Raw genomic sequence first — 24,853 nt, 5'->3', positions numbered from 1 at the left:
GTCAACACTTCGCATGAGGTGGACAAAGTATTGGAGTTTCAGCTTCAGCATCAGTCCTTCCAATGGACACCCAGGACTGATCTCCTTTAGGATGGACTGGTTGGATCTCCTTGCAGTCCAAGGGACTCTCAAGAGTCTTCTCCAACACCACAGTTCAAAAGCATTAATTTTTCAGCGCTCAGCTTTCTTCACAGTCCAACTCTCACATCCATACATGACCACTGGAAAAACCATAGCCTTGACTGGATGGACATTTGTTGGTAAAGTAATGTCTCTGCTTTTTAATATGCTATCTAGGTTGGTCATAACTTTCCTTCCAAGGAGTAAGCGTCTTTTAATTTCATGGCTGGAATCACCATCTGCAGTGACTCTGGAGCCCCCCAAAATAAAGTCTGACACTGTTTCCACTGTTTCCCCATCTATTTCCCATGATGGGACCAGATGCCATGATCTTAGTTTTCTGAATGTTGAGCCAACTTTTTCACTCTCCTCTTTCACTTTCATCAAGAGGCTTTTTAGTTCCTCTTCACTTTCTGCCAAAAGGGTGGTGTCATCCGCATATCTGAGGCAGTGATCATACAAGGAGATAATAAGTGACTAAGCACTTTAAGAGTCACTTCGTAGAAGTATTTGCAAGGTGTAATGTGGGCACACGATTTAAAAACAAACGCAATTTGTTTCTAGAGATAGTAGAGGTTTTTCTCCCCAATAGGAACAGCTTAAATGGAAGTGGAGATAGGAAGAAATTTAAATGATTTGACTTTCCTCATTTTCAAACATTGAAACTTGTCATCCCGTGCAGCGCCCCTCTCCAGACCAGTCACCGAGGGGAATGCCACCTGAATGGAGATGCCGGCAGAGAAAAGAGATCCTGACCATTCCAGCGCTGTCCATGTACGCCCATCCAGAGCTTCCAGACCTGTTGTCTTTTTCTCTTCCCACGCCCGTCTAGTCCAGGCGTCCGGGAGGACAAGCCCCGGCGACCCTGCCCCGACCCCAGGCTACCGCGCTAACACCGGCTGTCCCGCGGTTCTGGGAAAGGGAGCGCGCGAGCGCGGACAGGAGGGTGGGGCTGGCTCTGCGGGCGGGACCGTAGCCTAATCCCGGCAGCGGGAGCTGCGGACCTAGAGGAAGCGGGGGCGAAGGGGAGAGGCGGGACCAGGCCGAGGTGGGCGGGCCCGGGGGCGGGGTCACTGGGTGCGCCTCCTGCTGGTGCAGGCGGAGCCCGGAGCTCGGCTGGGAGAGGCGGGGCTGGGCTCGGGTGGGTGTGGCCTGAGGAGCGGGGCGGGGCGCGCAGCGCGGGGGCTGAACCCTGCTAAGACTAAGCCTGCCGGCCCGCGGACCCCAGAGCTGCGCTCACAGCTGCAGCCCGGGACGTGGCGCCCCGGGGGAGGAGGGCGAAGGGACTGCGCGATGGCTCCGCGGGGACTCCCGGGGTCCGCCGTGCTCGCCGCTGCTGTCTTCGTGGGAGGCGCCGTGAGTTCGCCGCTAGTCGCCTCGGGTGAGTGCCTTGTCGCGGCTGGGGCGCGCAGGAGAGCGCAAGGGATCCGGACTGCTGCGCCGCTGAGCCCCCAGCTTCCCTGGTCTTGGCACAGCTGCGGGATCGTGGCGCTGAGCATCTGGCTGTCCTGGGGTGGCCCGGGTCGGGCGCGGCGCGTGGCGATGGCTCCCGGCCCTTCCTTCCCGCCCGCTGGGCTCCCGCCTTCTCTCTTCTCGGCTGCTGCGAGAACCTGTTCCCGGCCCCCCCCCGCCCCCGCCTCTGAGCTATGTGGCCTGTAGAGACCCGGGCGGGCTCTTGCCTTCCTGGGGAGCGCTTCCGCCTGGGTAGAGCGACCCGGAGCCCTGCGGACCCCTTTCCTGCCCTTGTCCTCAAAGGGCCCGCGAGCGGAAGATCGTGACACCGGCGACCCGGTGCGCTGTTGTCGCCGGCTTCCTCCTCCCTCTTTTTTTTTAATTTAAATCTTAAAGCCTTGAGGAGTTCCACTTTCTTTCCATGTTTTATTTTAGCATCAGTTTTGGAAAAAGGGCAGGCGAGTTTGTAAACTTACCTTTCCTTCTTCTTTGAGTTGATTCCTGTCACCACAAGAGGAACCTTCTGTGGTCAGAGCAGGAAGCCATCAGCAGGGATGATAAAATACTGTCTCCAGTGATGAACCTGGAACACGAGTTTTTAATTGAAATCTAAGACGAGGTGTAACTTTCACGGAAGTCCTTCCTCTTTCACACTCTTGTTTTTATAACTATAGACGCTAGGGATTCCTTACCACTTGTCCCCTCTTAATTGCCACCTCGCAGCAGTAGTTAAAATAATAAATGTATACCTTCTTGGCCAATTGGGGTTACTACAGCCTGGAATCTTACGTCAGCAAACCCTTATAACCTTGAGCAGCTCCTCTTCAGGTCCAAATAATAAGCAAGTAACTGGAAGCCTTCCAACCATGACTATCTCCTTCCTAAAAACACATATACTGCTCTTCTCTCCTGAGAAGAATCTGCTTGCTTGCAGCGGTTTCAAAAAACTGGCTTAGCTCCCTGGTCTTCACTCTTTCATAGAAACCAGAATATGTTAGGAAGGGAACAGAACGGTGTGTCTCTTGAGTCTTTATTAGCAGATCCGTATTTCCTTCAGCCAACCACCCTGAGGAAATGGGCACTAGTGACATGTATTATTGGATGAGAGATTTGGGGTTTCACCCTGCATACCATTACTGAGACAGGTAGGGGCATGAAAGTGAAAATGTTAGTCGCTCAGTTGTGTCTGACTCTTTGGAACCTCATGGACTGTAGCCCGCCAAGCTCCTCTGTCCATGGAATTTTCCAGGCAAGAATACTGAAGTGGATAGCCATTCCCTTCTCCAGGGGATCTTCCCAGACCCAGGGATCGAACCCAGGTCTCATGCACTGCAGGTGGGTTCTTTACCGTCTGAGCCACCAGGGAAGCCCAGATAGGGGCATCATCAGGTTCACATTGGACCTCAGTTTGTAAACAGTACTTGCAGGGCTAGAATCAGTTGCTCCAGAATTTGAAGAGCTTAACCTGGGAGGGAAGTTGTTAAAAATTCAGCACATGATGCATGTAATCAGTCATAGCGGGAGAAATCCTTCCATAGTGTGAGGATGTATTTTGATGGATCTTTGAGCAGCACCAGCTTTCCGAACTGGAATGAAATGATGAAAGCTCTTAATTACGCAGTATAACACTTCAGAAGAAGGACATATCTAAAAGGAAACAGTACAGAGTACAGATGTGCCAATGTGACTTGAGACCTGTTTCATGGAGAAAATATGCCCTGAGCAGCTAACATCTGGTGCCCACGGAAGCTAAGACAGTGTTAACTTTTGTAGGCTTGGTTTAGGGAAGTAGGGAGAAAGTTGGGAGAAATGTTGAGTATCTGTTATGTGTCAAGCTTTGAGCTGGGCACTTGATATTCATTTTTATAGTTATTTCTCATGATTCTATGAAGTTCTTATTTCCAGTGCAGCATCTGAGGCCCAGAGAGGTTAAACAATTAGTCCAAGATCCCATAACTAGTGTATCATTCAGCATTCAGTCAGAGAAGCAGAACCACTAGGAGGGGTGTGTGTGTGTATCTATATGTATCTTTATCTTTGATAACCCAGCCTGCTTGAGTCCAAAGTTCATTCTCCTTTCCCTATACCTCACTGCTCCTCAGAGAGAAAATAGAACAGAAATCAACTTCGGTGTCTTGTTGGGGTTCCAGGATAGGGAGTTTAGGACATCATAGTATTGATCAGTGTGGGGTTATCAGACTTTGGGAAGCAGAGAAAATAAGGATAGTTATGTGCACAGTGGGTAGTGGCAATGTCTCTTTGACTTCCTGCCTAGTAGAACCTCTTTAAGCTTCTGTCTTGGTAGCAGCATTTGAAATTGTATACCCCTGCACCAGAAGGGATGGTTTTCCACACTTGGCTTATTTATGTCTTTAAGTTCTCTGGTTACTTAGGACTTAGTTTCTCTGCAGACAATGGACATAGCCTTTGAGTAAGGAGTGGACTGAAAAGGACCAGGGACTGGTGAATGAGAGGTGCCCTCTCCTGGGACTCTGTCGGCTTCCATCCAGCCTCCTGACTCCTTGTTTAGATGCTCACGATAAGCTTTATTAAATTCTGGGTTGTTCTTTGGCCAGGTAGCTGCTTGGCTGTGTATCTATGTTCTTCGTAGTCAGTGGGCAGGATGTTTCGAGAAAGCAACCCTTTGGGGCTTGGGCTTCTGAGCCCAAATTGTATTGAAAGAGAAAATGAAAAACTCGAGATGTGCCCGCCATTTCCCATCTTCTCCGCTTATCCCCCCAAAGTAAATTAAACAACCATTGCTATTTGGGAGTTTGAGTAGTTGAGTTTGAACAAGAGAGATCAAAGACCCAGGTGATGGAGGAAAAGGTTTTGTTGTTACTTTTTAAAGAATTGTTTGTCTCTGATGTTGAAGTTCAATTACATATTGGGACAGAAGAGAAGTTATTTAAAAATTGATAAAAATGATTGAAATTGTCATTGGTTAAAACTATTATGCTGAGTGGTTTCTGAGAATTGTAGGGTAGTTACTTCAGTAATTCTAAAGATTTGGTGGGCTGCTGAAAGCAGAGAGATTAGTGACTCTGGTGTGGCTAACAGGACTAAAATTGGAATTTGCAGTTAGTACCCTGTAGACACTTTACTCTTTTTTGGAGGAAGCAATGCAGTATTTATTCTCCCTGTTTTGTGGCAGGTTCTGGTCTAAGTACTAAGATCATTTAATTCTTACAGCATCCTGTTAGCTATATAATTTTATTCCTCCATGTATAGATGAGGAAATTGAATCCTGAGAAGTTAACTTGAACAAGTCATTTGAGTATGTATGTGGGCTTTTGACCCTGACTCACATCTGTTCAATTCTGAGGCCTTTTATTACCAGATCATTTTGTTTTGCCCTATAGTGAGGAATTTCTTTTTATTCTAAGATATTTAGAGAAACAGGTTTTTCTTTTACATATTGTTGTTGTTGTTTAGTCGCTAGGTTGTGGTCAACTCTTCTGTGACTCCATGACCTGTAGCCTGTTAGGCTTCTCTGTCCATTGAATTTTCCAGGCAAAAATAGTGGAATGGGTTGCCATTTCCTTCTCCAGGGGATCTTCCCAACCCAGGGATCGAACCTGATTCTCTTATGTCTCTTGCACTGGCAGGCAAATTCTTTACCACTGCACCACCTGCGAAGCCCCAAAGATATTTATAAAGAGTCATTAGTAGTGTGAAGACATGATACAGTGGAAGGAGTACCAACCTCTAAGTCATAACCCTGGACTTGAAGTGTGCCTGCACTTTCTGGAATGTGATTTTCTCTGCCTCTATTTTCTTGCCTGTAAAACGGGTATGTGCCAACCCCTATCTTTGCCTTACTGACTGCTAGTGAGGAATAAATGAGCTATTGTCTCTGAAAGGTATTGGCAAATGGCAAAGTGGTATACAGCTTTTATCCTGTGTATCTTTTTCCCCCCTGTATTTCTTACCCACAGTGCCCCTTAGACTAGACTTACAATGTCAGTCAAATTGTCTAATAAAGGTAGACCACACATGTTTTCATTCTGGAGGTGGTGATGGTTTGCAATCATAGGTTCCTTGTAAATGTATGAAAGTCTGGAGTGACACCTCAGATTCACGAGTTTGCTTCCGCTGCCTGGGAGTTAAGTAGCCAGCCAGACCTTTTTTTTTTTCCTATTTCCCCTCAGCCAAAACACAGTGCTCTTGATATTTCTGGAGAATTCCCCGAAAGATTTAAAGTTTGGAGAAGAAGGGAGAGAATCACTTTTGATCTCGTTACCCCAAGGCGCTTAACCCTGTCAGCCTGGTCTTCTATATGTATTTTCCACTTGGAGGAGATCTTAATGCAAAGATCTCCTGTGTTTTTTACCCTGTGTTTTTTACCTAATATTATACTTAAAGGTTTCTCCATTTCTCTATACACTCAAAAAGTGGCTGCATAATATTCCATTATATGGATTCTCTATATTTTACCTCACTGTGCTTCCATTTTAGATTTTAGTTTTTGCTAATTATTTTTAAGTGAATTTTAAAGCTCATTGTTTAGGTGAATACCTATGCGTAAAGCTTTGTCTAGATGTCAATGACTTCCAGAGAAAATGGGTTCCTAAAAAGGCACTGTTGGGGGTCAAAGGTATTTATGTTTGAGGCCACTGGGGACACCAACCTTAGTGACTAAAGGGTGTCCCATTTTACATTCTCACAGCATTGGTCAAAGGACTCACTTTTGACATTGTTGGTATTTTCTCTGCAAAACATATTTGCTAACTTATAAGGCAAAAATTCCTGTAGGACTTCCCTGTAGCTCAAATAGTAAAGAATCTGCCTGCAGTGCAGGAGACCAGGGTTCTTTCCCTGGGTCGGGAAGATCCTCTGGAGAAGGGAATGGCAATCCACTCCAGTATTCTTGCCTGGAGGGGCTGTGGGGCTACAGTCTGTGGGGTCACAAAGAGTTGGACATGACTGACCAACTAAGACACATGAGGCAAAAATTTGAACCTTGGTTGTTTAAATTGGCACGTCTTTGATTACGGGTAGGTTGGCTGTTTTTTTCTAGTATTTGAACTGATTGCACATGTCTGTAATTCTTTGTGGACAATTCAGAAATCTGAAAACAGAAAGATTTTTGAGGTTTTTTTGCATACCCTCTTGGTGGTAATACCTAACCTGAACCAGTGTGGGATTCTACAGTGTCTATTTATCTCACTTAGTTTGAATATTGCTAAAGTTTTGGCTGCAGTAGTATTAGTGAATTTAATTCCTAAGTGTTACAAAATGTGTGCTAAATGCATGTGTTACCTTTTGAGGATTACAGCCTGAATTCCCAGGCACATCTGACCTCCAGGTTTTCAGATAAGGGATTATGGTCCTGCATTTCCTCTTCCACAACTCATCTATTTCTTGTTTGTGGGCAGTCAAATGTAAAACTGCTCAAAATAGTAAAATACCTTATGGAGAAAAAGAACTCCTCCGATGAGTGGCACTTTGTGAAAAGACGCACTGCTGGGGTATTTTAGCATGGTATCTAATAAAGTAAAGATACTTGGGTAAAGCTGAGGATTCGAGTATTTTAAGTGGGTTTAGGAATGGGACATAATAGGATGCACATTATAATGGAAACTCTGCGTTCCTCCACCAGTTACTGACACAGCTTTCTTTGTAAGGGAGGAAATAAACGGAATCCTCCCAAGGGCCTTTTTGAGGAGGGAAGGATGATGGAGGGTGCGGATACCCCAGGCAAACTGACTTCCTCTGCCCAGTCACCTCACCCTGAAGATGCTTGTGCCAAAGTTCTGGAACTCAGGGTTTTTCTACCCCACTATGCAGTGCCCCAAGCTTCCTGCCTTCTTCGTCTCAAACGGCTGCCAGCTCTTCCCGACTCCCTCCTCCATCCCATTTTGTGTGCACATCCCTGTGTATACCTGCATGCCAACCACGGAGAAAATGCCTGTTGGACAGACAGTAAAAAACCTGTGACCCGCTGCTCTCATCTGTGTTGTAGAGAAAGTATGGCAGCGTTGCTTCTTTGGGATTGTTATGATGATTAGATGAGATAAAAACGAGAATGCATGGCTCGGTGTTTGACACACGGCAGGTGCTAAAAAAGTATATTTCTGTGTCCTTAACCAAAGATGACCTGTCACAGCTCAGACGGGACAGAAGTTGCTGCCAGCTCCAGAATTTTCTTTTCAGGTCCTCTGTTATTGCTCTGACTCATCTTGCTCAGAGCCCAGTTGCTGAGTCTGGGGTGTCTTGGGTGGGAGCTGAGGAGGCTAGGGGGGCAGAGCCAGTGCCCCAGGGGAGGAGGAGTGGGGACCAGTGAGCTAGATGCAGGGGATGTGCGGGGCTGAGCCATCAGCTGCAAAATTAGGCACGGTAGGAGAGAAAGAAAAAAGGAACTGTTCATCTTTAGAAGGGTAAAACATAGCCGTTCCTTTTGGAAGAATTTTGAAAGATTCACCAACTGATTTTTGTCTAGCCAGTGGATCTTGTTTTTGACAGTTTTCCCCTAGGATTGGTGTGATTGTCCTAGTGACGTCCTTTTTGATGATCCCGAGTATAACTGCTCATTGTTCATCTTAACATTGTTCAGTGGTGAATGTTATGTTGAAGTAGAATATAATTAGAAATATATATAACATAAACAATAATATATGATGTATAATATATGTATGAAAAGAAAGTGAAAGTGTTAGTCTCTCAGTTGTGTCAGACTCTTTGCGATTCCATGGACTGTAGCTTGCCAGGTTCCTCTGTCCATGGGATTCTCCAGTCAAGAATACTGGAGTTCCCATTCCCAGTATTCTGGGAACTGGGTTCCCATTTCCTTCTCCAAGGTATCTTCTCAACCCAAGGATCGAACCCAGGTCTCCTGCATTGCAAGCAGATTCTTTATCATCTGAGCCACAAGGGAAATGTAATATATGTATAATAAATATATTTAGTCTGTCCTCAGTTCTTGGCACAGAGTTCCTCAAACCCTTGACATTTCCTAAATGATTAGGATGTCTTTTTCCGTGAGGAGCCCCCTTTGAGTGAATACTAATCTGGTGATGGCTTAAGGTGGTGCCCCTGGATAGCCTCAGGGTGGCCTGGTCACCTGAAAGAGGGTGGGGATAGAGCTGAAACTTTCAACCTTGCCCAGCCAGCTCTGAGAAGGGGAAGAGGCAGGGGGAAGATCGCAGATTAAGCGCTTTGAAATTTTGAATAACAAGATGGTGTGCCTCTGGGTTGGTGAGAGCCTGAAATGCGTGGTGAGTGGAAACCTCACTCTTTTCCCATCCTCTGCATCTCTCCTGTCTGTGTCTTCCTTTTATAATAAACTGGTGATCTGCTAAGTCAAATGTTGCCCTGAGCCACTCTAGCAACTTAAACCATACTCAGTGAGGGGGTTGCATAGCCAGTTGGTCAGAAGCACAGGTGACAACCTGGACTTGGGATTGGTTTCTGCTGGGGGTGGGGTGGGGGTGCAGCCTTGAGGGTATGAACCTGTGGGGTAGGACGCTTTCTTCGGGTGGTGTAGGAACTGAGTCAGTTGCTTGGTTGGTGTTCAGTTGCTTAGTTGAGTCTGACTGTTTGTGACCCCATGGACTGCGGCTCGCCGGGCTTCCCTGTCCTTCAGCATCTCCCAGAGCTTGCTCAGACTTATGTCCATTGAATCGATGACGCCATCCTACTGTCTCATCCTGGGACAAATGAGCTACAGCCCTGCAGCGTTAGAGCTCTTAGCGTCCTCAAACCTTGTTTAGCAGATGAGGATACTGAGTTGGCTTAGCCAGGTCTCAAGCAGATCCTTCAGTCTGTCTTGGACTCTTCTCGTTGAGTTAAAGCTGCCTCTCCACTGCATGGACCCCACTTTGCTGCTTCTGGCAAGTTCTCCTCTTGCCCCTGGCCCTCATGCTCCAGGGTCTGGGTTCTCAGCTCTCTGGCTTTGGGGTGGGTAAGCAGGCCCTGAGAAGCATGACTTTGGCCAGCTGACTTCTGAGAGTAATTGTGTTATTTTAATCACGTCATATTAGTGTCAGAGGGGACTCTGTGGTCGTCTTAATTAAACCCTCCCTTTGCGGATGGGGGACCTTCAGGTTCAGGAGTCTATGGGAGTCAGAATGGCCATAGCCCGTGGTGGAGTAGCAGAACATTAGTTCTGGCGAGGGAGTGTGTGTGTATGTGTGTGTATGTGTGTATGCTGGTCACCATCCAAGGCACAGATCCAAGCGTAGGACCTGGAACAGAGCAGAGCCTTAAAAACCTTTGAATGAATGGAGGAAGGAAGGAAGTCTGAGCTGAAATCCAGGTGTTCTGACTCAGCCCGAGGCTTTTTCTTTATAATAAAGCGAAGACTTAGGCTTTTCAGAGTCACCCACAAGTCTTAGCTGTAAGTTTCCTCTCTCTCCTCCCAAATTGGAAAGACAGTTTTGTCTGCCAGTTTTTATGGGCTGCGTGCATGTGTGCTAAATCACTTCATCGTGTCCTATTCTTTGCAGCCTTTATAAACTGTAGCCCACCGGGCTCCTCTGTCCGTGGGGATTCTCCAGGCAAGAGTACGGACTAGAGGTGGGTTGCCATGCCCTCCTCCTGGGCATCTTCCTGACCGAGGGATAAAACCAGCGTCTCATGTCTCCTGCATTGGCAGGCAGATTTCTTTACCACTGGAGCCACCTGTATTGGGTAAAAGCCTGGATTTCGGAGCAGAGCTACACAAGTTCAGATCCCAGGTCTGCTGTCTGCTGGGGCTTCCCAGATGGCACTGGTGCCAATGCAGGAGACTTAAGAGACACAGGTTCCAGCCCTGCACGCGTGCTGCCTGCTACCCCGGCCCATCTAGCATCGTTTGATCTCAGTACTGTTTTATGGGCTATATTGCTGCAAAAGTCTAAGATGAGGACTCTGGTCATGGAGAAAAAAGAATGACGGTACAAAAGTAAGCAAGTACTGCCTTATCAGGCGAATATGGTGGGAGATTGATATATTTGAAAGTGTTAGTGAAAATTTTCAATGCAAAGATTTTCAAAACCCAAATCCAGGCATGAAGTTTACTTTACCTAACTGGTCCTTTAAATGCATCTGTTAATTTCATATCATACTGTCAATTTTATAATACTTTATGCCTTTCCTTTATACCTTTCCCAGGTTCATTAAATATTCATGTATTTATTTGGCTGCACTGGGTCTCAGTCGTGGCATGCAGGATCTTTAGTTGCTTCAAGTGAACTCTTAGTCTTGGCGTGTGCGATCTAGTTCCCCAACCAGAGGTTGAACTCCAAGCCCCACTGCACTGGGAGCATGGAGTCTCAGCCACTTGCCCACCAGGGAAATCCTGCAGGTTAATTCTTTAAATTACTTATTCATTCTGCAAATGCTAGCCAAGTGCCTTACTGGTGTGTGAGGCACTAGGTTGAGGTGATGAGAATAAAGCAGACACAATCTGTGCCTTTATGGAGCCAGCACAGGTTATCAGGGAGGACAGTTAAACAAGCCATCGTGATAAAGTGTCATTACTGCCTCGATAAGGCAAGTGTGGCACAGGGCCAGCGTGCCTGACCTGGGGCTGGGGGCAGGCCGAGAGTGGAGTACTGGTTGAGCAAGAAATGAAGTTTGAACCGATCCTTGTGAAAGTGTTGGCATGAACCAGATGAAGAGGACAGGTGGTCATGGAAGGGCGGGAGGGCGAGCAGAGTCATCGCATCGATCCCCAAACTTGAGCCTGCATCAGAATGAACTATAGGACTGGTCACAACACAGATAGCCACTCTCCGCCTCCCCCGGTGTCTGTAGGTCCCAGAAGGGACTGGAGAATTTGCATGTCTGTCTCCTTCCTGGGTGATGCTGCCTACGTATCTTAACCTGGAAAACCGTCCCCTCTTCTTGGGGTAGTCATCCTGTTTTCCTCTCCGTCCTTCTGGCTGAAACTGTGGATAATACTGCCGGGAAAGCTTTCCTATATATACTCACCATGAATATCTCCTTCTGTGAATATATACCTTGAGTCTATGAATACATATTTTGAAGTGAAAGTGCAAGTCACTCAGTCGTGTCCAACTCTGTGACCCCATGGGCTATACAGTCCATGGAATTCTCCAGGCCAGAATACTGCAGTTGGTAGCCTTTCCCTTCTCCAGGGGATCTTCTCATCCCAGGGATCAAACCCAGGTCTCTGGCATTGGAGGTTGATTCTTTACCAGCTGAGCCACAAGGGAAGCCCAAATATATACCTTGAGTCCATTAGTACATGTTTTGAAGGTAAAGCTCATTTCCCACCCTTGATTGCCAAGGCAGTATTCTATGTTATTAGAGTTATAGGCATAGAGTTATAGGCAGTTGTTTCCACTGTGTTCTGTCTTAAGTAGACAGCAGAGCATATAAGACACACAAGTATTTGATTTCTTGATCAGATTTATTTTTTGCAACTGGTACAAGGAGCAGGTTGCTGTATTCTCTGTTTTGTAGAAATGAGGAAACAGACGTACAGAGGGATGGCCAAGACGAAGAGAAGGGAAATGTCTCATTCAAGTCCTGGATGAGGGGGTGGTGGTGGGTTAGTCGCTAAGTCGTGTCCAACCCTTGAGACCCCATGGACTGTAGCCTGCTAGGCTCCTCTGTCCATGGCGTGGATTGCCATTTCCTTCTCCAGGGGATTGTCCTAACCCAGGAATTGAACCTGGATCTCCTGCATTGCAGACAGATTCTTCACTGACTGAGCCATGAGGGCTTTCCTAGATGAGGGGAAACCAGAGCTATATACATGTTCATTGATCCCAAATGTTCTTCTTTGTTATGTGAAATTGCATGTACTCCATGCTCAGCACTACTGGTGAAAGAAAGGTCTTATATGTGTTTATTATTATCACTTACTTTTTCATTGTAGGTCCATCTACTTAAAGAGAAAACTAAGGCAGCTTATTAATTGAATGTAGATTTTGTTCTTAGTGGAAAATGGGCGATTATCCAAGGAATTCTTCAGAAATTGTCTATTTACTTTTAGAGTAAATATTTCAAGGGACTAATTCAGTTTACATGTCATTTGATTTCGAAATGACTTTTATAAAATTCTGGCTTGAGGGAGATATTTTTTAAAATCAATTTCAGCTTCCTGAAAAGACACAGATTAGACAGTTATGCCATTACCCTTCTCAAGTGGCCAGATAAGTTTAGTTGAGTGGTTGGAGATTTGTAAAGAACCTGAGGATGGGAGGTGGGGGATGGCTGAAATAGATGAAGGGGATTAAGAGATACAAACTTCTAGTTATAAAATAAATAAGTCATGGGATATATTAGACATAATAGGGAATGTAGTTAATAATATGATAATACCTTTAAATGGTGACAGATGGTGACCAGATTTATTGTGGTGATCTTCTTATAATGCATCTTATAATACATGTCTAGTCACTGTGTTGTATACCTGAAGCTAATACAACACTGTACATCAATTATACCTCAATAAAAATAAGCAGAAAAAGAAAGAAAGGAAAAAGAACCTGTATATAAAATGTCACAGGGTAGGTAGGGTTAAAAACAAACAACAATTCTTTTCAGTATCAGTAACATGCCAAACCTTCCTCCCCCATGCATAAACCAACATAATGTGGTTCTCAGAGATTCCTGTAACGGGTGGAAGCTGGAAGAATTCATTGGGCTTTCTGTCTCAGTATAACTTGGAAACACTAATTTCCAAATATTCCAACAGCTCTTCATAGCTGGAAGTCTCCAACACAATCATGTGAATTATTCACATTATAAGAAACGGCAGCCTGGAATTTCCTGGCATTGGTAAAGTGGCAGATGGCTGATGAACTGGCGTTCCTTCATTTTTCTTTGCATGTTTGTATGACCTGAATGCTTCTGCAACTTCCTCAGTTCTTTCCAATCTACTCCTCCTCTAATGAAGCAAAATACAGAACCACTACCAATAGGAAAAAAAAAAAAAAAAGAGGCATGGGCTATTGCTTAAACCCAGAGCCAAGAAAGCTGGGTTTTGAAGGTAAGACTCATTTCCTATGCACAATTGCCAAGTCAGCATCTTAATAGTCTTTGCAGGTAAAACATGTAGATATTCCATACAAACAACATGCAATTCATTTAAAAATGAGGACCTTCTTTGAAATACTGTTAGGTGCTGTGTAGGTATGTGAAATGAACAACAAACTTGGTTTCTGTTCTCCACAAATTTGAGATGGAAATGGCAGAGGAGATAAGCTCTGAATACAAATCGTTACAGAATAAAGGAGGATGTGTTTGGGATCATCCGAGACCTACGAATGAAGGGCCACATGGGATCTCAGAGAATATTTTCCTTCTGATAGGAGGGGTGGAAAAGCCTTGAGAGCCTAAGACTTGGCATGTTAAGCAAACCTTAAAAGGGAGGGTGGGCATGGCAGCCCAGCAAAAGGCCCAGTGTGTGCAGAGGTGTGGAGGTAGGTCAGGAGAAGTTAGTGCAGAAGGGAGAATGATGCTAGGCTGTGGGGCTCCTGAAACTAGGTGCTTATTGTGTAGATGGTCAGGGGCTGAGGATGGGGTGGGGTGGAGGGTAGGGGACCAGAGGGGGCCCTCAGGCATTGCAGTGTGATGGAAAAGCCCCAGATGCTGAGCTGAATAAGACCTGAGTACCAGACATGGACCTAGTAATTTCAGCAAGGCCATTGAGCCTGCTGTTCTGTTTCCTCATCTGGAGAAAGAGGGTGAGGGTTGGGGGTGGGGAGGGAGATTGGGAAGGAGGAGAGAGGATGAATATATGTGTTTTTAATACATCTCAAAGCAGTTTGGAGAGTCTAAAGAATATTATTAGTCCTTTGCAATTAATATGAATATGACCTCTATAATGTATAGGTTTAATATAATGCATGTGATATATAGATAGAAACAAGTCCTCAAAGTTTGCTGGGAAATTAGAATCATGAAGTAAGTGCAATATATGGTCTTGGTGCCTTTGAACCAAGAACTGATGCCTTCGAACTATGGTGCTGGAGAAGACTCCTGAGAGTCCTTTGGACAGCAAGGGGATCAAATCAGTCAATCTTAAGGGAAATCAACCCTGAATACTTGTTGGAAGGACTGACGCTGGAGTTGAAACTCCTGTACTTAGGTCATCTGATGTGAACAGCTGACTTACTGGAAACGTCCCTGATGCTGGGAAAGATAGAGGGCAGAAGGAGCAGAGGGCATCAGAGAGTGAGATGGCTGGATGGCATCACTGATGCAATGGACATGAACTTGGGCAAACTTCGGGAGATGGTGAGGAACAGAGAAGCCTGGCATGCTGCAGTCCATACAGTTGCAAAGGGTTGGACATGACTGGGCGACTTAACAACAATAGTCTTGGTGGTATGAAGACCAAAAAGTGTTCATTAATGGTAAAAGCCAGCTATTTGTGTGTATCTTAAGTTAGAGTGAATCCTCTAAAACTGTACAAATCATCTTGACTCCTGAATTCTTTATTGCTTAGCATTTGTTTTTAGAGGATTGTTGTGTGTTCCCAGTTTTTGCCCTATTGTTGGTCAAGTTCTCATTTTTTTCTTCTCTCTCCAGGGTCCAGGTCAGAAGGGCAGTGTTGGCCATCAGTGTTTCGGGCAGTGTCTTTAAATAAAACATGCAGATCAACTTTGGGTCAGTTTTTTAAATCCTGCTTGGCTAAGGGCTCTCTTTCTCCGTCGTTTCTGGCAAGTCCATTTTCTTAGTCCCTTGATTTCTTATAATGTGACTGAATATATTTGGGGGAGGAAAGATAACCCACTTGAAAGTAGTTTAGTGTACACGGGGTGCCTATTTACTATGAAAATGGGGGTACAGAGACAGTCGAGTTGGTGTGTCTTAGTGTCTGGATGGGTGGGATAGGAAGGTGGGGGGTGTCTTCAAGGAGGGAAGGAGAATTCTTTTGCTTGAACCATATGATAAAATACTTGATCTTTTCCATGTTGTTCAGTGCTGCATCTTGATGTGTAAATAAATTCTTGACCTGGAGTCATTGTGATATAACAAAGGTTATATATTTGGCTTTTATCCCATGTTCCTAAAATCCTTGGAATTTCCTGAGTGATCAGAGTGTCTTTCGTTATTCACAATGAGCCCTATAGACCATACCAGAGTTCACCCTAATGAATGACTCTTGGTGGGCCCCTAGATAGCTTCAGAATGAGGGCCAGTTGCCAGAGGAACCAACTTCAGGGTTACAGAGAGTTGGAACTTTTAGCTGCATCCCCTGAACTCAGGGAAGGGTGAGGTCTTGGCAGCTGAGTTAATCACCAAAGGCCAGTGACTTCACAATGATCATGCCTATGTAATGAAATTTCTTGAAACTTTGATAAAAGCTCTGAAACAAGGAGGCTAAAGGAGCTTCTGGACTGGTGAATCTGTGGATGTGCCGGGAGGGTGGTGTGTCTGGAGAGAGCACAGAGGGTCTGCACCACCCTGTCCCCCACCCCCACCCCCCGCACTGTACTCTGTGCTATGCATCTCTTCCTTTTGGCCACTTCTACACTGTGTCCTTTATAATAAAGTTGTAATCATAAGTGTACCACATTCCTAAGGTCTCTGAGTCATCACAGCAAATTGTTGAACCTGATGGAGATCCCGGGAAGCGTTGAGTTTGTGGTGGGTTAGCCTGGTTAAATTTGTTCAGTTCCTCAGTCATGTCCAACTCTCTATGACCCATGGACCACAGCATTCCAGGCTTCCCTGTCTTTCATCATCTCCTGGAGCTTGCTCAAACTCATGTTAAATGAATCAGTGATGCCATCCAACCATCTCATCCTCTGCCATCCCCTTCTCCTCTTGCCTTCAATCTTTCCCAGCATCAGGGTCTTTTCCAATGAGTCCGCTGATCGCATCACACGGCAAAAGTATTGGAACTTCAGCTTCAACATCAGTCCTTGAAATGAATATTCAGGGTTGATTTCCTTTAGGATTTACTGGTTTGATATCCTTGCAGTCCAAGGGATTCTCAAGAGTCTTCTTCAACCCCACAGTTCAAAAGCATCAGTTCTTCAGTACTCAGCCATCTTCCAGCCCTCATATCCATACATGACTACTGGAAAAACCATAGCTTTGACTATGTGCACATTTGTCAGCAAAGTAATGTCTCTGCTTTTTAATATGCTGTCTAGGTTTGTCATAACTTTCCTTCCAAGGAGCAAGCGTCTCTTAATTTCATGGCTGCAGTCACCATCTGCAGTGATTTTGAAGCCCAAGAAAATAAAGTCTGTCATGGTTTCCATTGTTTCCCCATCTATTTGCCATGAAGAGATGGGACCAGATGCCATGATCGTAGTTTTTTGAATGTTGAGCTTTAAGTCAGCTTTTTCAGTCTCCCTTTCACCTTTATCAAGAGGCTTTTTAGTTCCTCTTCACTTTCTGCCATAAGGGTGGTGTCTTCTGCATATCTGAGGTTGTTGATGTTTCTCCTGGCAATCTTGATTCCAGGTTGTGCTTCATCCAGTCTGGCATTTCTCATGATGTACTCTGCATATAAGTTAAGTAAGCAGAGTGACAATATACAGCCTTGACCTAATCCTTTCCCAGTTTGGAACCAGTCCATTGTTCCATATCTGGTTCTCTTTCTTCTTGACCGCATACAGATTTCTCTGTATACAGATTTCATACACATTTCTCTGTATATAGAAATAAAGATTTCTCGAGGCAGGTAAGGTGGTCTGGTATTTTCATCTCTTTAAGAATTTTCCACAGTTTGTTGTGATCCACACAGTCAAAGGCATAGTCAATGAAGGAGAAGTAGATGTTTTTCTGGAATTCTCTTGCTTTTTCTATGATCCAGCGGATGTAGACAATTTGTTCTCTGGCTCCTCTCCCTTTTCTAAATCCAGCTTGAACATCTGGAAGTTATTGGTTCAAGTACTGTTGAAGCCTAGCTTGGAAAATTTTGAGCATTACTTTGCTTATATGTGAAATGAGTGCAATTGTGCAATATTTTGAACATTCTTTGGCATTGCTTTTCTTTAGGATTGGTATGAAAATTGACCTTTTTCAGTCTTCTGGCCACTGCTAGGTTTTCCAAATTTGCTGGCATACTGACTGCAGCACTTTAAAAGCATCATCTGTTAGGATTTGGAATAGTTCAGCTGGAATTCCATCACCTCTGCTAGCTTTGTTTGTAGTAACGGTTCCTAAAGCCCACTTGACTTTGCACTTCAAAATGTCTGGCTCTAGGCAAGGGATCACACCATTGTGGTTATCTGGGTCATTGAGATCTTTTTTGTTTAGTTCTTCTGTGTATACTTGCCACCTCTTCTTAATATCTTCTGCTTCTATTAGGTTCATACTGGTTCTGTCGTTTACTGTGCCCATCTCTCCAGGAAATGTTCCCTTGGTATCTCTACTTTTCTAGAAGAGATCTCTTGTCTTTCCCATTCTATTATTTTCCTCTATTTCTTTGCATTGTTCACTTAAGGAAGCTTTCTTATCTGTCTTTGGAACTCTGCATCCGGATGGGTATATCTTTCCTTTGCCTTTCAGTTCTCTTCTTGTCTTAGCTATCTTCAGACACCCATTTTGCCTTTTTGCATTTCTTTTCCTTGGGGATGGTTTTGATCACCGCCTCCTGTGCAGTGTTACAAACCTTGTTCATAGTTCTTCAGGCACTCCGTCTATCAGAGCTTTTCCCTTGAATCTATTTGTCCCTTCCACTCTGTAATCATAAGGGATTTGATTTAGGTCATACCTGAATGGCCTACTGGCTTTCCCTACTTTTCTCAATTTAAGTCTGAATTTGGCAATAAGGAGCTCATGATCTGAGCCACAGTCAGCTCCTGGTCTTGTTTTTTCTGACTGTATAGAGGTTCTCCATCTTCAACTGCAAAGAATATAATCAGTCTGAGTTTGGTGTTGACCATTTGGTGATGTTCATGTGTAGTCTTCTCTTGTGTTGTTGGAAGAGGGTGTTTGCTATGACCAATGCATTCTCTTGGCAAAACTCTATTAGCTTTTGTGCTGCTTCATTTTGAGGAAGGAAATGGCACCCCACTCCAGTGTTCTTGCCTGGAGAATCCTAGGGACAGAGGAGCCTGGTGGGCTGCCGTCTGTGGGGTCTCACAGAGTCGGACATGGCTGACGCGACTTAGCAGCAGCAGCTTCATTTTGTGCTCCAAGGGCAAACTTGCTTTTTATTTCATGCATCTCTTGATTTCCTACTTTTGTATTCCAGTCCCCTGTGATGAAAAGGACATCTTTTTTGGTGTTAGTTCTAGAAGGTCTTGTGGGTCTTTATAGAACCATTTAACTTCAGATTCTTTGGCATTACTGGTTGGGGCATAGACTTGGATTACTGTGATATTGAATGGTTTGCCCTGGAAATGAACAGAAACCATTCTGTTGTTTTGGAGATTGTACCCAAGTACTGCATTTTGGTTAAATTGATAGATGCTATTTGCAGTTGGTGTCTGAAATGGATGCCGTCCTTGTGGGACTGAGCCCTTAAACCTGTGGGGTTTGCACTAACTACGGGGAGCTGGTGTCAGAATTGAAGTGAATTGCAGGACACCCAGTTGGTGATGGAGAATTGGCTGTTGGAAAATGAAACAGTCATCTTTCCCACTGGGAAACATCAGTTCATAATATTAAAACGTTGTGGCCGTAATAATCTCTTTGAAATTATGGTTGTTTACTACTTAAAGACTGAAAAGGCTTTAAAAAAAAGTGTAGTGGGGCCTCCCTGCTGGCTCAGTGGTAAAGAGTGCACCTGCCAATGCAGGAGACACAGGTTCAATTTCTGATCTAGAAAGATCCCCCATGCTGCGGGGTAGCTAATCCCGTGGGCCGTGACTACTGAGCCTGTTTTCTAGAGCCTGGGAGCTGCAGTTGTTGAGCCTCATGCCCCAGCTACTGAAGGCTGTGTGCTCTAGTGCCCGTGGTCCACAACGAGAAAAGCTACCACCTTGGGAAGCCGGGGCACCGCCAAGAGGGGTCGGCCCCATTCGTCACAACCAAAGAGAAGTCGCCACAGCGAGGAAGACCCAGCCCAGCCAAAAGTAGAGAAAAAGAAACACTGATTAAAAGAAAGTATAGTGGGAAAGAAAAAAAATGATCAGGCCCATGCCATATTACTTATATATTTACATTGTGTTTTATAGTGTAATAAAAGTAGAAGTTACACCTCTCTGTGATTTCTGTTGAGCCTTCTCTCCTAAGGTGTAGACCAAAGATTGCATAGCATTTTCTCTGCCTTGAGTCAGTGGGATATCCAGTATGTAAATATTATGGACTGCAGTTATAGGTGGTCTCCTTACTAAGGCATTTTCAGTATTTTGGTTTACCTCTACGGCATTACCTTACTATTAGGATAAGCCATATGAAATTACCAGTCTTCCACTGTTTTTGACCTGCAATGACAACAGTTTCATAGGGTTCAACTTAATAGGAATGAAGATTCTTTGCTGACTTTCTACTTGCAGTGGAAAAAAAAAAACCAACAACTGTAGTGACTGCCATCAGGACATTTTAGAAAATGTTAAAAATCAAAAAAGAAAAAAAAATACTCTCAAATTCCACCAACAAAAGATACAAAATACTAAAAAGAAAATAAAAATAACCTATAATCTCACTACTCAGTGATAACTAATGTAAACGTTTTGGTATTTTTTTCTTTCAATAAAAACTGAGATCATGTTAGCTCAAAATATGACTTTATTCCTTCACTTAATATTTTTCATTAACAATTGCAATCATTTTGGGCAAAGGGATATGGTAAATCTGACTCCTTCAGGCGAATAGCTTCTGTTGTTTTAAAAGTCAAAGAGAAGTTTAGAAATTTCAATAAGTAATCAGCAGTTTCAACAGTGTTGAATGCAGATCAGATGGCTTTTTTGATTTGATTCTTATAAATCATAGCAGGAATTTTTTTTTAATTAGTACTTGATGCCAAAAAATAGATAAATTGACTTGGAGAGAATATAACTTAAATGTATCTTCTCTTCCCAATAGGTGATTCACCATTCTCTCACTCTCAGTTTATTACTGAATTAGATGAGTAATAATTACCCATAGATTTTTCTACTCAAGACTCTAACTCACCATGGAGATGAGCCATGGATAATCCCATTTTGTGGAACTTTACTGAATATTAAAACTCTTAACTCTCACAAGCAATAGAGCAGAGTTTGGGGCTCTGGAGACAGGCTGCCTGGATTAGAAACTCACCTCTGCTACTTGCTATCTGTGTGATTTGGTGTAGGTTATTTGACCTTTCTGCGCTGTAGTTTTCATATCTGGAAGATGGAGTTGAAAATGATAGTGCCTACCTCATAGGATTATTGTAAGCGTTAAGCAAGTTCATACCTGTGAAGTGCTTGGTCTAGTAATTATGCAAAGCACTGATACTATACATCAGTATATGACTATTATTTATAGTATTTTTCTATGTGTCTAACCTTTGCTGCTGGTTTTCAGAGTTCTTATTTGAGTTCAGGCTATTGACGTTCATTTCTTCCCCTTCAAAATCAGATTCTCTGTATCTGCTGCGGCTGCTGCCAAGTCGCTTCAGTCGTGTCTGACCCTGTGCGACCCCACAGACGGCAGCCCACCAGGCTCCCCCGTCCCTGGGATTCTCCAGGCAAGAACACTGGAGTGGGTTGCCATGTCCTTCTCCAATGCATGAAAGTGAAAAGTGAAAGTGAAGTCGCTCAGTCGTGTCCGACTCTTCGCGACCGGGTGGACTGCAGCCCACCAGGCTCCTCCGTCCATGGGATTTTCCAGGCAAGAGTACTGGAGTGGGGTGCCATTGCCTTCTCCAGTTTCTGTATCTAGGGTTTTCTAATTACATCTGTTTAATCTTGCCTCTGTTTGCCTTTTCTGAAGCGGTCTAGGATAGAAAATATCCTAGTTTCTTTTCCCTTTGCGCTAACAGCCCCAGGGGAGCCTTTGCGTCAAAGGACTTGTGACTTCCCTGCAGGGACTGGACCGTGACCTTCCACATGTATCACCTCTGCTCGCCAGTTCCCATATTCCCAGAAGGCTGGCCGCATGCCTGCCTAGTAGGAACATTGCCTGACCTAACCTGTGACTAATTGGAAAAACCCTGTGTTTAGGACTTCTGTAGTTTTCTGTTTAATTGTTACCGGCTTCCTGTTCCTGGAAGGAAGAGAAGTTGGACTGATGTCCGTGTTGTGGGAGCTGAAGATGGGCCCCGAGAGTGCCTCCTAGGGCAGCTGCTTCCTTGCTTTCAGGGCTTAAGGTATCGCTCTGTTCCCCACATATCACACTGCACTCCAGTCGGGCTCACGTTCTTTAGTTTCAGTCTCCTGTATCTTGGCTTTGTGTTTCCAGCTGAGCTGGGAACTGTGAGGATAGCAGCGTTTACACTTGTTACCACCGGTAACAAACATCGCTGCAATGCTGGATAATGTTTGTTGTTGTTCAGTGTCCAACTCTTTGCGACCCCATGGGCTGCAGCACGCCAGGCTTCCCTGTCTTTCACTGTCTCTTGGACTTTGTTCAAACCCATGTCCATTGAGTCAGTGATGCCATCCAACCATCTCATCCTCTGTCATCCCCTTTTCCTCCTGCCCTCAGTCTTTCCCAGCATCAGGGTCTTTTCCAAAGAGTTAGCTCTTCACATCTGCTTGCCAAAGTATTGGAACGTCAGCTTCAGCACCAGTCCTTCCAGTCAGTGTTCAGGGTTGATTTCCTTGAACTGGTTTGATAATGTTTACTGAGCACTTACTCTGTGCAAAGACCTCTGCTAAATCCGAGTTCATTTCATTTCCTGCTCAGAAACCATTCTGTTATTATCTGCATTTTATAGGTGAGGAAACTGAGGTACCAGGAAGTTAATGGACTTGCCTGGGTTCTCACAGCCAGGAAGCAAGTTGAATGAACACAGTGCAGCCAAGAAAAAACTTGCTTTTGCTTTGCCTCAATTCTTTCTAGGGAGCAGCTTTGGTTGAGAGCTCATGCCTTGCTCACAGCAGACTTTGGTTCAAATCCTGGCCATTCCCCAGATGAGTGACTTTGACTTCAGTACTTTGTTCTTTAATGCCTACATTTCTGAGATGGGTTTCATTGTAACACCTAAGAGTCCTGAAGATTAAAAAAAAAAAAAAAAGCAAGTAAAGATGCCAGGCTCATATATAAGCACTCGGTGAAGGTTTGCTGCTGTCAGCAGTTGGCGATAGAGTGGTGGAGTATCCCAGAGGCCCTGGCAGTGGGATGGTGAGCCCCCAACACCCCTCCTGAGAATCTGTCAGTATCTCTCTGTAGGGCTGGGCGCCGGGCAGGCTTCCCTCCTGAAGCCCTTGCTTACTAGCACCAGCCAGCTCGGCAACACCCTTTATTTTCCCACGTGCTTAGTAAGTGTTTTCTTCTGCGCAGTGGAAATTACTTGGCTGGACTCCCACCCTGTTTGGGGCTGATTGTATCCAGAAATCCAGGGACCTAGTTCCTGGAAGCCTGGTCCTCCGTGTCAGCGCCCCCTCGGTGGAATCACTGGTTCCTAAGGAAACCCCTTCCTCCCTGGGTCCCTCTCTTGCAGTGTCTGCCAGACATAGGCCATCCTGGCCCCTCCTCTTCCCATTTGGTGGTTTTGTCCTGGCACTTGCCAGTTAGCTTCCTCCCGTATTTTGAATAATTCCTGACCTAGTCCCTGCCTGGTATCTGGTGAGGAGTGTGCAGGAACAGATCTGTTGGGGCCCATGCCCCTGCGGAAAGAGGGCAGTGCCTTTGGTGAGGGCATGTCAGCTCTGCTCCTTGACAGGTCACGGCAGTGTGGAAAGGGATCCAGTTTGGTGAAAATGCAGCGCAGGGCCAGTTCCCCCACTGGGTTTGGGTACCTCCTGCTCTTTGTGGGCCTTCCTTTGAATGTCTGCTAACGGGAAACTTCTGTTGATTTGGAAGAATACAGAAGTTTGCTAGTATATGTACACCTTTTGGAAAGGGCTTACCTAATAAATGGGTAAAGCTGCAGGGTGGATCAGTCATCTAAACTCTGACAAGAACCTATTTATATATGTTTTTAAAAGCTGTCAGTATTTGGCAAATGAAGACATTACATTGGCCATTCTGTTCCATCAAATAGCATCTTAACAAAACTGCTGGTCCAGTTACAGTGAAAGTGGATGCTTGCTCAGTAATTGAGGACCCCCTCGGGGAGGATGGAATCTGCTTTCACGATTCACAGGTTCCATGTGGCAAATGTTTAAGGTGCTGCCAACTGGGCTGGGAAGATCCCCTGGGGTAGGGCATGGCAGTCCACTCCAGTATTCTTGCCTGGAGAATCCCATGGACAGAGGCGCCTGGTGGGCTACTGTCCATGGGGTTGCAAAGAGTCGGACACAACTGGTGACTAAGCGTAGCACAGCAAAACTGTGTTCCAAGAATTGTGACGGGGTCCGGCGTACAACAAAAAGACCTTCTCCCTGCTACTTGGGGAAATAGGCATGTTTGACCTAAATTGGGCTTTTCTTGCGAATTCTGTCACCTCTGTTGGGTTTCTTAACATTGGCTACTGTATGCCCAACCATGTGTTTGCAGTAAAGTGGGTGGGGAGGCTGTTACAGGCTCTAAGTGTTGGTTTTTCTACTTGGCTTATTTCTCTGCCTCTCCCCTTTGATGTCATGTTACATAACTGATTTATTTGCAAAGTGAGAATTTTCATCCACCCTTTTGTTTACCTCCTTGGGATTAGAGGTTTAAGATAAAACAATGAAAGGGTCGAGTCATCTGCGTGGAAACTTTTATATCCTATATAGTCGGTGTCTCAAGCTAGTAATGTGTATGATGGAAGATTCTTTGTCCTTTTCTATTTTTCCTTCCTCCTTTTCTTCTTTCTTTCTTCCTGATTTTTAGATGCCTTGTAATGAACATTGTTAGCACAGATTATGTTTGTGATGGCTATAGAATTGCTTCTAAGTAAAATAGTTTGTGAGTAATAATGTGAAAATGTACACTGTGAACAAGATGCTTTTCAATAGATAGGGGCAAGTCTTCCTTTTATTTTCATAATAGAATAGTTAAGGAGGAATCAGAGTTCTACTATAGAGTGATCTTTTGCTATTTTGTAGTTAAAATTAATATTGGGACATTTTAAGCTGCTGAGAATTTTTTAAAAAATAAATTCAATACAAATGTCATACTTCTTTCGCTGACTTTAGTCCTTTTCCATGAAGATGATTTTTTACACTTAAGATGCATGCAGATTCCAGTGTTTATCATAGATAATAGGGTCATTTGGAGAAAAGCAGCTTTAGGGCATTTGAGTGGATGAATGTGGATGTGGGTCTCAGCCCAGTTCTCTGGTCAATGGTGATGGTTTAACCCACCTGTTACTGTGAGGCATGTGCCACTAACCAGGTAAAGCTGAAGACCAATCTCCATTCTT

General features: G+C 44.6%; 1 protein-coding gene across 1 annotated transcript in view; it reads left to right on the top strand.

Annotated features, from left to right (window-relative positions):
• Nucleotides 1–1,288: 1,288 nt before the first annotated feature.
• Nucleotides 1,289–24,853, top strand: part of RELL1 (RELT like 1) — a 73,503-nt gene continuing 49,938 nt past the window's right edge. The window contains exon 1 of the mRNA XM_061164539.1: nucleotides 1,289–1,501. Coding sequence (XP_061020522.1) covers nucleotides 1,414–1,501 — 88 coding nt within the window. The 5' untranslated portion in view covers nucleotides 1,289–1,413. The remainder of the gene's footprint in view (nucleotides 1,502–24,853) is intronic.

The sequence above is a fragment of the Dama dama genome, chromosome 17 (genome assembly GCF_033118175.1).
Source record: "Dama dama isolate Ldn47 chromosome 17, ASM3311817v1, whole genome shotgun sequence".
NCBI classification, from domain to species: Eukaryota; Metazoa; Chordata; class Mammalia; order Artiodactyla; family Cervidae; genus Dama; species Dama dama.
This window is presented reverse-complemented; position numbering and strand designations above follow the sequence as displayed.